Source organism: Nicotiana sylvestris, unplaced genomic scaffold, assembly GCF_000393655.2.
Source record: "Nicotiana sylvestris unplaced genomic scaffold, ASM39365v2 Un00086, whole genome shotgun sequence".
Lineage (NCBI taxonomy): Eukaryota > Viridiplantae > Streptophyta > Magnoliopsida > Solanales > Solanaceae > Nicotiana > Nicotiana sylvestris.
In genome coordinates this window covers 24,751-39,000 of record NW_027184422.1, presented here as the reverse complement: position 1 = coordinate 39,000, position 14,250 = coordinate 24,751, and the positions used below count along the sequence as shown (strand labels likewise).

The 14,250-nt window shown below is 36.9% G+C and overlaps 1 protein-coding gene and 1 long non-coding RNA gene across 2 annotated transcripts; both read right to left on the bottom strand.

The window, feature by feature from the left end:
- Positions 1–3,233: 3,233 nt before the first annotated feature.
- LOC104230142 (uncharacterized) lies at positions 3,234–3,931 on the bottom strand. The gene is made up of 3 exons (XR_711816.2): positions 3,866–3,931; positions 3,723–3,782; positions 3,234–3,249 (listed from the first exon to the last, which is right to left on the bottom strand). It is a non-coding gene; the product is annotated as an uncharacterized lncRNA (long non-coding RNA).
- A 6,377-nt stretch (positions 3,932–10,308) lies between these two features.
- On the bottom strand, positions 10,309–12,913 carry LOC104212056 (5-epi-aristolochene synthase 3). The gene is made up of 7 exons (XM_070165710.1): positions 12,721–12,913; positions 12,381–12,639; positions 11,902–12,277; positions 11,604–11,822; positions 11,334–11,472; positions 10,951–11,196; positions 10,309–10,840 (listed from the first exon to the last, which is right to left on the bottom strand). Exons 1-7 carry the CDS (start codon positions 12,829–12,831, stop codon positions 10,544–10,546), a joined length of 1,647 nt encoding a protein of 548 aa, XP_070021811.1. The 5' UTR covers positions 12,832–12,913; the 3' UTR covers positions 10,309–10,543.
- Positions 12,914–14,250: the final 1,337 nt, after the last annotated feature.

Genomic DNA, 14,250 nt, shown 5'->3' with positions numbered 1-14,250 from the left:
TCTATGTGTTTGGTTCGCTCATGAAACACTGAATTACTAGCTATATGCATCGCTGCTTTACTGTTAATGAACAACTGAATTGGGGTAGAAGGTTCAACTCCCAGCTCCTTGAATACTCCCAGTAGCCGGATCAATTCAGAGATTGTTAGTACAATACTCCTATATTCTGATTCTGCTGAACTCCTTGCTACTGTATTCTGCTTCTTTGACTTCCACGAAACTAGACATTCTCCAAACTTCACTAAGTAACCGGTTACTGATTTTCTTGAGTTTGGGCAACTTGCCTAGTATGCATCAGAGTATGCCCTCAAAGTCATATCACCATCTGCGCTCATAAGAATGCCTAATCCTCGTTCACTTTTCACATATCTTACCAATCTATATGATGCATATGTCGACTCAAAATTTTTACCGTCGGGACCGTGATGGTACCTAACATTTCACTTGCTAGGCAAGCCAACGTTAGAACAATTTACTTCTTTTAACAGTTTAATTAATAACATTAATAAAGAACTGTAGTAACATAAATATTCTAAGTGAAATATGTGGAAGCTAAACCAGCCAAACATCTATTACAAATCCCCGAACCTGGTGTCACAACTGAAAATGATAACCACAACCTCAAGAATAAACCAACGTAGTCCAGAATTACCAATCTCTTACAATTCAAATGCAAATACCGAAAAACCGACACAGCTCAAGTAATGGAAATGATCCCTCCATATATCAATATCAGTATCATATTCACCCTTATTCCACCATATCAATCCACCCTTATTCCACATGTTGCGACGTACAACCCAATCCTACCATATGGTATATATCCACCCTTATTCCAACATATCATTTTACCCTTATTACACCTGTTGCGGCGTGCAACCCGGTCCCACCAATCAAACACTCAATGTACACAGTCAAGTTAACAATTCAAACCACCAAACCTTTACGATAAATAAATGCCAAATTGAACCAAAATGGAAACCTTGAACAATATAAGAATCTACATAAGTAATACTGTGCAGCGAGACCAATCCAGCAATATACAATTAAAAGCTACAAGCTAGTCAAATTTAACAACTAGTAGGGATTCGTGAAACTATAAAAAAGAGCTAACCTCATGAATAGGAGAAGACATTAATTAACAAGTAGCAATTAAGCAGGAAAAATATTTAGAGCATTTAAAAGTTAAGACAAGGAAGGAAACAATTAAGTAAAAGCGGAAAATCAGGGAAAACAGATAATTCGGCAGCGTATAAGCACTCGTCACCTCGCATATACGCCGCTCACATGAAATTCACATAGCACATAGTCTGAGGGTTTCTAATTCCCTCAAGTCAAGGTTAACCAAGACACTTACCTCACTCTGCAGTCAATTCAAAGTTCTACCGGGGCCTTTCCCCTAGAATTCGCCTCCAAACCACTCGTATAAACCACAATTGACTCAATTGTATCAACTATTGCTAAAGGAATCAATTAGAACGTATAAATTTAGAATTCCCAAACTTTCCCCCAAAAAGTTAAAAATCGATCCCGGGACAGCTTGGTCAAAATTCGAGGTTCGGATCAAAATTCATTTACCCATTCATCCCCGAGCATGGTTATGTAATTAGTCTTGGAATCCAACCTTAATTTGAGGTCTAAATTCCAATTTCTCAAAAATCTCTAATCTACCCAAACCCCCAATTTTGACTAGGAAAATCCTAGATTTTAGATTGAAGATTTGTGAAATGTAATAAAAGATTGAAAGAAAATGAGTTAGAATCACTTTCTCTCTGTTCGCAAATGGGACCCCAAATTCATTGCTTCAAATGCCCAACTAACATACTCCGCTATCTGGATCAAATTGCCTGAATTACCTACTGAATTTTATGATCTTGAAATTCTCCAAAGGGTGGGATCCAAAATCGATACACTACTAAAAGCTGACACTTGTACTTCTGCCACGACCAGGGGTAGATACACACGCATTTTCATAGAACTTCCATTTGAAAAACCACTTACAACACATGTGTTTATTGGCATGTATCGTCAACAAATATTGTATGAAGGCTTTAACTTGCTATGTATCAAATGCGGAAGGCTAGGCCACACTACTAATCGATGCCCTTTCGTAATCACGCAAAACAAAACCAATCCACCCTCAGCACCCAATAATCCAATCAATACCGCATCGTTCACTTCACCTTCCACTCTCCCAATACCTGATTCTTCCCAATCCAAACAAATCGATGGGGATTGGAAACAATTCAATTCCTACACAAGTCAAGAATACGAAGTCCTCCTAGAAGATGAGACGCATTATTTTTACTGTGATCTGCTAACAAACCACTTCACAATGAACACTTGCCAAATCAAGCTACAACGGCGGTTCCTGTGGACCCCACAAATAAATCCTCTACCAGTTCAACCCCTAACCCTAATAAATTACCTACACAAAATGTCTATAATACCCACCCAAATTTTTTAGCCATTCTACTCTTGACCTATTACACGATATTGAAGATGAAACCATGCTTGAGTCCAATGTCACAACCATGAGCCCAGTAGTGAATGGGCCAACTCCAAACCGGAACCCAAGCCCAACTCCTATACCACCTATTAGCTCCACCCCACTAGAGCTACCCACAGATCCACCAACTAACAGCCAAAAAAAGAACTCTTCTCCTTCCACGTCAAAAGACCAGAAGGTCCACACGAGCCACATGGAAGCTCAATTGACACCTCAGCCTACAGCTGCCATGCAACACTCCCCTCAATTACACCAATAGCCACCCAATTTCCACAATACCCTAAACATGTAAAGCTTGTAATCACTACCCCTACGATCTCGATTGAAGATAGCCCATTACAAACCGTATACTCAAACGACGCAGATCAATTGCACCCTACAGCCCAATAAACACCAAAGGCCGACCCTAGCAACCCATCACGTGCCCTCCCCTATTCATTACCACTTACACCATCCCAACCCTTTTCGCATCAACCGCATCCCTTAACCTCTAATAACTCACACTCTACTGAAACTCCATCATTAACCTCCACTTCTACTTTACCTTCAATAAATACAACTTACTCTTCCTCTTCAAAACCCACAAATGAACATGTTACCTCTCAACTTCCAACACAGAAGGACCACATCCTTCACCCACACCAATCTTCAACAACACCCACTAGTCCTAAACTCAATTATCATGCAGCATCCAAACCACCTACAGAAACCCCCACGTTTTGTAGCTCCGCTATTTGTGCCTGAAGATGCCATAAAATCTCACGTTTTGAATTGAGACATAATTGATTTGATTGTTCTGATATTGGACAGTATTGTCAAAGGTGAAGAGCTCTAAAAAGCACTCTAGGTCAATTGGGGCTTTAAGCGCATAGCGCAATTGAAGCGTGGGATTTAGTTAAAAAAAGGCGCAATGCAAAAAAAATGAAAATATACATGTCATTCAAGAGAAAAGTAACAAATTCTTTTATATTGTTTTCCTCAAAAGACTAATATAGTCTAGCATTGCTCCATTCAAGATAGAACTCGTGGTCAGTAAGGGGCACGTCTTGGTGCCTTGCCTACACTGAAGCGCAGCTTAAGTGAAGGGAAGTGCCCTCCCTGAGCTTTAAGGCTTAAGTGCGCCTTATATTAGCCTTTGACAACACTGATATAGGATATGGGGGGGAGAATTAGAATTTAAGTTCAAAAAGGAAAGAAGTGTCAGAAGTATAACCTCCAGTTTAGCACATGTTGATCTCCCAGATATAAGTTGACCTTGAACTGACTGAAGCTCCTGTAATGAAGCAATGAACGTCAAGAATGGATAAGTACGTGATTATCAATTCCTATAGAAGCATATCACTCTAATGAGAGTACCTTGGACAAGTCAGCATGAGTGCTGTTGACGTCTTCAATCTTGGCCTTGAGATTAGCATTTTCTGCCAAATGAAATGCAGTAATTTGGGAAAGAAAGCTTAATTTTTAGCACAAAAATTTAAGATAAAGGCACTGGTAGTCATGGCGGATCCAGGATTTTTTAAAGATGGGTGCACTATTACGAAGCGGTGAATCTAGAATATAAATTTTAGGGGTTCAACTTTTAGTTTTACAATTACACCCAATATACTTTTGGAATTATAAGTTCAATATTAATATTTATATAGTAATTTTCTTACATCTATATCAATATATATATTCTATACTCCCCGCTGAAAATGTTGGGATTAGTTGAATCCATTGACTATATGCTACTTCATCTACTGCTACTAGTTTTAATATACATATTTCGTTTAGTCATATAAAATTTTACGGTAACAAAAGAACAATAGGAATTTTAAAGTGTAAAATTTTAAAAAAATAAATCAAAGAAAGAAAGAAAGAAAAAGAAGAAGTACTTAATTAATACGCAAAAAGTGACACCTAACATGTCTATCTCCCGTGGGCGCCAAGTTATATAAAAATTCAACAAGATTGACATGAGATTTGAACTAATAATCCACTTAGAGAGGTACATCCGATAACCATTGCACGATATGATACTTTGAGCTTGGGTGCACACACATATATTTAAATATTTTTAAAAAAAATATAACATTACTACATATGATCTAGGGAGGGGAACATGGGTTCACGTGCCCCATGAAACCCCTCCAAGATACGCCTAGGGGTGGTAAACGGGCGAGTCGTGTTAATTTCCACCATTGAAGTGTGTAGTATTGAAGCTCAGATCGTATCGAAGAGAGAAGAAGAAAGTTCTGGAAGTAATCAAAGCTCAATTGCAGAAGAATGAGAGTGATTGCATTAGCTAAATTGCCTAAAACACTACACACATGAATATATATAAACTTAACACATATTCCACTAACTAAGTAAGCTACAATGCACAGCTGTCACCGAACCACTTATGTCACCCTCTAAGCATTCACCTTCACAGTTTTCACCAGATGTCATTCTAACCATCTCAACGCCCCCTTTCAAGCTAGGTGTTGTGAAAATGTTCAAAACACCTAGCTTGGACATCAGGTGGTGATGTTGTACACTCCCAAGTCCTTTGGTCAACAAGTTTGTCGCATGTTCTTCTGTTGGGACATACACAGGGTGAATTAATCCTTCTTGTACCTTTTCCCTTATAAAAAGGCAATCAATTTCTATGTGTTTGGTTCGCTCATGAAACACTGAATTACTAGCTATATGCATCGCTGCTTTACTGTTAATGAACAACTGAATTGGGGTAGAAGGTTCAACTCCCAGCTCCTTGAATACTCCCAGTAGCCGGATCAATTCAGAGATTGTTAGTACAATACTCCTATATTCTGATTCTGCTGAACTCCTTGCTACTGTATTCTGCTTCTTTGACTTCCACGAAACTAGACATTCTCCAAACTTCACTAAGTAACCGGTTACTGATTTTCTTGAGTTTGGGCAACTTGCCTAGTCTGCATCAGAGTATGCCCTCAAAGTCATATCACCATCTGCGCTCATAAGAATGCCTAATCCTCGTTCACTTTTCACATATCTTACCAATCTATATGATGCATATCTCGACTCAAAATTTTTACCGTCGGGACCGTGATGGTACCTAACATTTCACTTGCTAGGCAAGCCAACGTTAGAACAATTTACTTCTTTTAACAGTTTAATTAATAACATTAATAAAGAACTGTAGTAACATAAATATTCTAAGTGAAATATGTGGAAGCTAGACCAGCCAAACATCTATTACAAATCCCCGAACCTGGTGTCACAACTGAAAATGATAACCACAACCTCAAGAATAAACCAACGTAGTCCAGAATTACCAATCTCTTACAATTCAAATGCAAATACCGGAAAACCGACACAGCTCAAGTAATGGAAATGATCCCTCCATATATCAATATCAGTATCATATTCACCCTTATTCCACCATATCAATCCACCCTTAAAGAACTGAAGTACCTGAAATATTCTAAGTGAAATATGTGGAAGCTAAACCATCCAAACATCTATTACAAATCCCCGAACCTGGTGTCACAAGTGTACGAGCTTCTAGAGTAATACATATAAGGGCTGAAGTAAATAGAAAGTTGTTTGTATAAAAATATACAGCTAAATAGAAAGAGGATGGGGACTCCAGGAGTTGCTGGAACTAAATAGTCATACCTCAAGTCTCTGCAAATATCCAATCCGAGCACGGTAATAATTGTTGTTAGGACCGACTATAAAATCTGCACAATGTGCAGAGTGTAGTATCAGTACAACAGAACCCATATATTGGTAAGTGCCAAACCTAACCTCGACATAGTAGTGACGAGGCTAACGCGGGTCACCTACACTATAACCTGTACGCAATATATATAATAATGACAGAATAATAAAAATACGGAACAGAATCTAACAGTCAACTGAAAAAGATAACCACAGCCTCAAGAATAAACCAACGTAGTCCAGAATTACCAATCTCTTACAATTCAAATGCAAATACCGGAAAACCGACACAGCTCAAGAAATGGAAACATATATGTTGTTGCGGCGCGCAACCCGATCCCACCAGACAACACAAATCCTCCCTTATTTCACCGAAATAACATCAATAATAGAAAACATATATGTAAATTTATTGTGGCGCGTAACCTGATCCCTCCATATATCAATATCAGTATCATATTCACCCTTATTCCACCATATCAATCCACCCTTATTCCACATGTTACGACGTACAACCCAATCCTACCATATGGTATATATCCACCCTTATTCCACCATATCATTCCACCCTTATTACACCTGTTACGGCGTGCAACCCGATCCCACCAATCAAACACTCAATGTACACTGTCAAGCTAACAATTCAAACCACCAAACCTTTACGATAAATAAATGTCAAACTGAACCAAAATGGAAACCTTGAACAATATAAGAATCTACATAAGTAATACTGCGCAGCGAGACCAATCCAGCAATTTACAATTAAAAGCTACAAGCAAGTCAAATTTAACAACTAGCAGGGATTCGTGAAACTATAAAAAAGAGCTAACCTAATGAATAGGAGAAGACATTAATTAACAAGTAGCAGTTAAGCAGGGAAAATATTTAGAGCATTTAACAGTTAAGACAAAGAAGGAAGCAATTAAGTAAAAGCGGAAAATCAGGAAAAACAGATAATTCGGTAGCGTATAAGCACTCATCACCTCGCATATACGCCGCTCACATGAAATTCACATAGCACATAGTCTGAGGGTTTCTAATTCCCTCAAGTCAAGGTTAACCAAGGCACTTACCTCACTCCGCAGTCAATTCAAAGCTCTACCGAGGCCTTTCCCCCTAGAATTCGCCTCCAAACCACTCGTATCAAACCACAATTGACTCAATTGTATCAAATATTGCTAAAGGAATCAATTAGAACGTATAAATTTAGAATTCCCAAACTTTCCCCCAAAAAGTTAAAAATCGATCCCGGGACCATTTGGTCAAAATTCGAGGTTCGAATCAAAATTCATTTACCCATTCATCCCCAAGAATGGTTATGTAATTAGTCTTGGAATCCAGCCTCAATTTGAGTTCTAAATTCTAATTTCTCAAAAATCTCTAATTCTACCCAAACCCCCAATTTCCACCGGGAAAATCCTAGATTTTATGTTGAAGATTTGCGAAATGTAATGAAAGATTGAAAGAAAATAAATTAGAATCGCTTACCAATGTTTTGGGGAAAGAATGGTCTTGGAAAAATCGCCTCTAGGGTTTTAGGATTTGAAAATTTGATGAATGGGGGAAAAATCTCGTCTAACTTAAGTTTTGATCAGTTGCAGGTGTCGCATTTTCGACAATTTGAGAACCCCGCAAATGCGAAAAAGACTTCGCAAATGCGAAGATTGGCTGAACTTGCTGACCTCGCAAATGCGACCCAGTGTTCGCAAATGCAAACTGCAAGGATCGTAAATGCGATCAAAAACTTCGCAAAATTGCCTCTTCGCAAATGCGAAGTCTGCATATCTGGTGCATCAACTGCTGGTTTTTCTAAGTTCAAACACTTCGTAGCCTATCTGAAACTCACCTGAGCCCTGGGGGCTCCAAACCAAACATGCACACAAGTCTTACAACATCATACGAATTTGCTCACAGGATCAAATCGCCAAAATAACACCTAGAATTACGAATTGAACACCAAATCGAATGAAATTTTCAAGAAAGCTTTAAAACTTCTATTTTCACAACCGGACGTCCGAATCACGTCAAACTAACTCCATTTCTCACCAAATTTCACAGACAAGTCATAAATATTATATTGGACCTGTACTAGACTCCGAAACCAAAATACGGACCCGATATATACAAGGCCAAACATCAATCGATTCTTAAAAACCATTAAACTTTCAGACTTTTAATTTTCAACAAATATTCATAACTCGAGCTAGGGACCTCCCAATTCGATTCCGGGCATACGTCCAAGTCTCAAATCATGATACGGATCCACCATGACTGTCAAAACATGAATCCATATCTGTTTGCTCAAAACGTTGACCGAAGTCAACTCAAATAGATTTTTAAGGCAAAATTTTCATATTTTATCAGTTTTTAACGTAAAAGCTTTTCGGAAAAATACCCAGACTGTGCATGCAAATTAAGGAAGACTAAAATAAGGTATTTGAGGCTTCGAAATATAGAATTAGGTTCTAAAACACTAGATGACCTATCAGGTCATCACAATAAAGCGGTTTGCAATAGGTTTCTCTTTAGCAATCAAAGATGAAAAATGCAGAAGTAATATTTAGGTATGTAAGTATTTTGAAAGATGATGAAGTGATTTCTTGGATGTTGTGGTAGGTATCTTGTTTAAAGTATCTCCACTAGTTATCAGGTTTACGAGGAAGGAAGGAAACGGATAAAAATTGAGAAATTTGTCCAAATAAGCATCCACCTCAGCAAGTATATTATTTTTATGTTATTTTCGGTCCAAGTTGGACGTCTATTAGTGTGAAGGGTAAGAGTGAGCCAAAAAAACTAACGGCAAGGACCTTTTTTATACCTAAAACTAACGGAGGATAAAAGTGATCTATTTCCGATAGTTTAAGGGTATTTTTGGCCCTTTTCCGTATTTTAAATTTTTAAAAGTGCTTAAAATGGCAATTTCCCAAATTTGGTCGCAGTTTTGGAGATTGTGATTATAACGGTCTCCGATTGAGCTAAAATTTGGCAGGTTTATGAGAAACAGCCCAGTTCGATACTCACTGCTGTGCGGTGAAAAACGTTAATTTTAGCGTTTTAAGACTGTTTAGATGGGTTTGAGCATTTTTTGGAATTATGGAACTTAATCATTAGAAAAAATTTCGTAGTTGTGATCAAGTGGTGATAGCAGTTAAACCGTATGGTCTCCACTTTTAATTATAGTGAGATAATAAATTTACATGTTGACTTTAGTCTTCCTCCATATCACATAAATTTAATTTATTATGTACCCAATCGGTAAAGTTACTAGTTATTGATTACCTGTATTGACTCTCTATCTGAATTTAAAGGTTGAATCAATTTTGTAATTAAAAGGCAATCATGATTAAGTGGTGATAGAAATATATTTCTATGGTCTTCTACTATTAATTTTAAGTGAGTAATAAATTTACCCGTTAACTTTAGGTCTTCCTCCATATCGGATAAATTTATTGTAAGCTAATTAGGTGAAATACTAGTGAGTGATATCATGTACTTACTCTCCATCTGAGTATATATGTTGGATCAATAGAACTAGAGATATTAATTATGTCGTTCACTTGACATAAATTAACGGTACACTCTTCATCTGAGTTGGGTTTGTTTTAATTTATTTTAGTGAATAGTCTGGCATTACATGTGTATGCTGCATGAGTAGTTCTTTTCCCATCAAAATTTTCTATTCAAGTTGCATGAACACATATATGTTTAGTGTGTTTGAAATTTTAGTATTAAATGGTTATATACAATTGACTGAAAATAACAGTATGCTCTCCATTGAGCTGGTTCTGTTCCTTTCTAAATTGTATAATTCTTGTAATATATAATATATTTTACATGAATAATTCTTTTCCCATCGAAATTTGTTATTCAAGATATATATATATATATATATATATATATATTGAATGCAATCTGAATTTTATTATCTAGTGTTTTGACTTATTATGATCTATTTAATATTTTATATCTCAACCCCACAATGACTTTATGCAATTTGTCGTATTATTGTTAGAATTTTCTTTTAATTTAAAGGATACAATATATGTACCTTTTGTGAGATCAAGTATGATAAAAAGAAATACTAATTAAGGAAGGACGAGCAAAAGGCTCAGATTACTTCATACACTAAAAAATAGGTCACAAGAGACTCCCATAACATGCTTCATATAACAAGATTTCTCCGCAATGCAAGTGAATTCATAACACTTGAAGATTACTTCTTACAAGGAGGTCCTAGTTAGGAAGTCCACTGCACAATCGCAAAACCAGCTTCCTAACAACTTAATTATACAATTTAAAAAAACATATATAACTACTTTCTCAACACAGAAGAATGAAGTTTCTTTAAGATGAGCAACAATTGGCAGCTCAAACTTCGATGGAGTCCACAAGCAGGGCAATAATGTGAGGTTTCAAGACTTTCTCCGGATGAGTATATCCATCTAGATTGTGTATATATGTAACCTCAACAATACGAGCAAGATTTAGAATACGAGATAAAATCTCCGTAGATACAGGAGTGGGCCTAAGAAATCCTTCATTAATATCCTTCCATGCTGCTTCAGCCATTCCTTGAAATTTAGCCATTGCATCTTTTGTTGATATGCCATAATCTCTCATGCAGCACTCAATTCCTGTTGCAATTTGTCCCCTACTTTTCTCAACCTGAAAGGCAGATAGATTAGGGGCCGGGTTAGCTTTTATATTGCCTCAATTGTTGTCGCAACATTTTGTTTGTCTAAATATCATATAATTTCTTGAGATACATTTCATACCTCATACGTGGCTGTATCATCAATAACTCGGCATATTATCACACTAGCTTCAAGAATTTTAGGATTCTTTGACAACCACTCAAAATCCTGCTCTGTAACGGACTTCATGCCCAAATACGATGTTGTCGCGAGGTAGTAATATGTAGTAGTTGCTAGTGCATTGCTTAGGTATTCAGAAACAGGTGGCATATATCCTTCAATAAACCATGTTGACTCGACATTATAATTTCTTACTACTTCTTTCATCTGCGAATACAAAATATATATGTTCAAGTGTTAGAAAATTTGATTGAATTGTATCAAGTTTTTGATCACTAAACGACGTACACAAGGTAAAACAAAGTGAGAAATGAATTAAGGAAAAAAACATAGCACAAACATACCCTTTCTATTGCATGGCAGACAATATGAGATCTTCCAGCACTAGACAATTCCTTTTCATAATCCGTGTAAAGATCTAGAATAGCTTTATAACTGATTTTCATGTAATCAGGAAGCCGATCAATTTCGTTGATATCCCATCTGTAGGATGACAAAATTAAGGTGAACTCATGCATTTTGAAAGAGCACAACTATAATGAGTAGAAGTTCGTCTTATTCTTTTCACAACGACATTCACTATCAAAGAATAAGTGAACTGATGAAGTTCATACCTTTGTATGGCATCTGTGTATGCCTCAAGTTCTTTAACTGTACCATAAGCATCAAAGGTGTCATCGACAATCGAAATCATTGATATGGTCTTAACGAGTATGACGCGAGCTTGAGAGTATTGAGGCTCAAAATAAACTCCTAATGCCCAAAAGTAGCATTCAACCACTCGATCTCTAGCATATGGAAGTGTTGTTACGAAATCCAAATCTTTCCACCACCTGCAACATAATAAATTAACATCAATACTTGAGATATGATCAATCAAAAAAGGGTCCACATCGTTTTTATATATCGTACCTTGATACTTCGGCAAGTTCTTGTTTGTGCAACATTTGGAGCAAGTTGTAATCCAATTTGGCAAATCGAAGTAACACATCATTTTTTGATTGTTCCTTCTCATAGATTGATGAGATGAAAAATCGGGTCTCGACTCTAGGAACGCCCTTGTGCAAACATTGCTCAAGGGCATGTGTCACTTGCTCCCTAAGCGGAGATTTCAAATGTGGAACTGCAGATTCAAGATGGATAGTGGAGAAAGCAAGTGCGTCTTCTAAGATATCGTCAGCATGAGTCCTTACATGTGAAGCTTCATACAAGTTCAATAATCCTAAGACATCACTAGCAAGAGATTCCTTGAATTTGCCATTTTCGTCTTGGAATTTGCTGAAAATTTCTGGTATTTCAAGAAAGAAAGCTCAAGATTAGTTAACCTTCTTTCAATAAATGGATAATAATTTTAACAACAATATTAAAGGTGTGTTTCATGATGAACTTACCAGGAGAGATGTTGAAACCATGTTGCCTGAGCAATCGAAATTGAAGTGCAGAAGTGCACAAATCGTTGCAGTTTGAGTTTTGGTTGTAAATCTGATCCAAAATATCATCAATTTCTTTCTCAAAGTGGTAGGATATGCCAAGGCGTTCAATAGTGTCTATCAAATTCAATGTGTCAGCCAATTTTCTTCCTGTTGCTAACAACATACTCCTTGTCTGTTCCTTCAATGCTTCAATCTCTTGAGCATACTTTTCAGCAACCTATTTATAATGTATTTTAAAAAATGAAATTAGAAAAACTAATGTTGTTCAATAAAATTAACCTTGCTTACAAGAACAAACCTGATTGTCAATGGAGAATGAAAGGAACTGATCACCCCACAAACTAGGGGAGAAGTCGGCGACGGGGCGAACAATCTCTTCTTCATAGTTGGCTACTGCTGCTGAGGCCATTGCTAATAAAAGATGAGAGTATTGTTTTTGTTATTTTAAGGAAGAAGGAAAGGAACTCTCAGTTGTTGACTTAATTAAATGGAAGAGAATTAAGGGACAAGTATATATAGTGGTGAGAGACTAGTTAATGTAATTGATCAAAAGCACCTAATCATTTCCCAGTTGCCTTACTAGACTTTACACTAGCTAGCAGCCTTTTCATTCATTCTTGGCGTCTGGGGTCTATTTAAAGTATATTACTTTATTCTTTTTCGTCAACTGAATATTACTATTATTTAAATAGCCATATTACAAAATAAGGGAGTAGAGTAGAGTAGAGTTGTTTCCTGGAACTATCAAATTCCTATTACTTTATTTATAAAAGCTAATGTCATTGTTGCGCCATAAATTTCAATTATTAATGTAGTATTTATTTTGGTCAGTTTAGAGTTAAATTGACTGGATGGTCTAAAAGTTAATCAAACAGTTTCCACGAACACAACAATTTTTCTGTAAAAATATACTATATAATTACGTAGTCCTTTATAAAATTTAGGTTAGTAATTTTGTAGAAATAGAATTTATTTATCACTTACATTGTTATGAATGAGCTTCGCCCCAGCTAAACATCTTCCCCACTCAGTAAACACCCCACACCACTCATGGCAACCGGCCGTCCTAACTCACCACCGTCGGAACTTAAAGTGAGTCACCAAACTTTACGTGCGAAACTTAAAACACTATGGCGGCCATCTGAAGACCTACCGCTCATCGATTTGGGCTCAGACTTATTCCTCATTAAGTTTCAAAAAGAGGAAAATATGACTAAACCACTGCATGAAGGACGTATTGGTTTATCTTTAATCACTTCCTCTCTGTTCGCAAATGGGACCCCAAATTCATTGCTTCAAATGCCCAACTAACATACTCCGCTATCTGGATCAAATTGCCTGAATTACCTACTGAATTTTATGATCTTGAAATTCTCCAAAGGGTGGGATCCAAAATCGATACACTACTAAAAGCTGACACTTGTACTTCTGCCACGACCAGGGGTAGATATGCACGCATTTTCATAGAACTTCCATTTGAAAAACCACTTACAACACATGTGTTTATTGACATGTATCGTCAACAAATACTGTATGAAGGCTTTAACTTGCTATGTACCAAATGCGGAAGGCTAGGCCACACTACTAATCGATGCCCTTTCGTAATCACGCAAAACACAACCAATCCACCCTCAGCACCCAATAATCCAATCAATACCCCATCGTTCACTTCACCTTCCACTCTCCCAATACTTGATTCTTCCCAATCCAAACAAATCGATGGGGATTGGAAAACAGTTCAATTCCCACACAAGTCAAGAATACGAAGTCCTCCTAGAAGATGAGACGCATTATTTTTACCGTGATCTGCTAACAAACCACTTCACAA

Bases quoted from the DNA above. Each gene is read 5' to 3' on its own strand.
- LOC104212056 (XM_070165710.1), bottom strand. From the start codon at position 12,831: ATGGCCTCAGCAGCAGTAGCCAACTATGAAGAAGAGATTGTTCGCCCC. The intron at 11,823-11,901 runs GTACGATATATA...ATTATGTTGCAG, and splicing joins GAACTTGCCGAAGTATCAAG to GTGGTGGAAAGATTTGGATT. The intron at 11,197-11,333 runs GTATGTTTGTGC...TTGTATTCGCAG, and splicing joins TCTGCCATGCAATAGAAAGG to ATGAAAGAAGTAGTAAGAAA.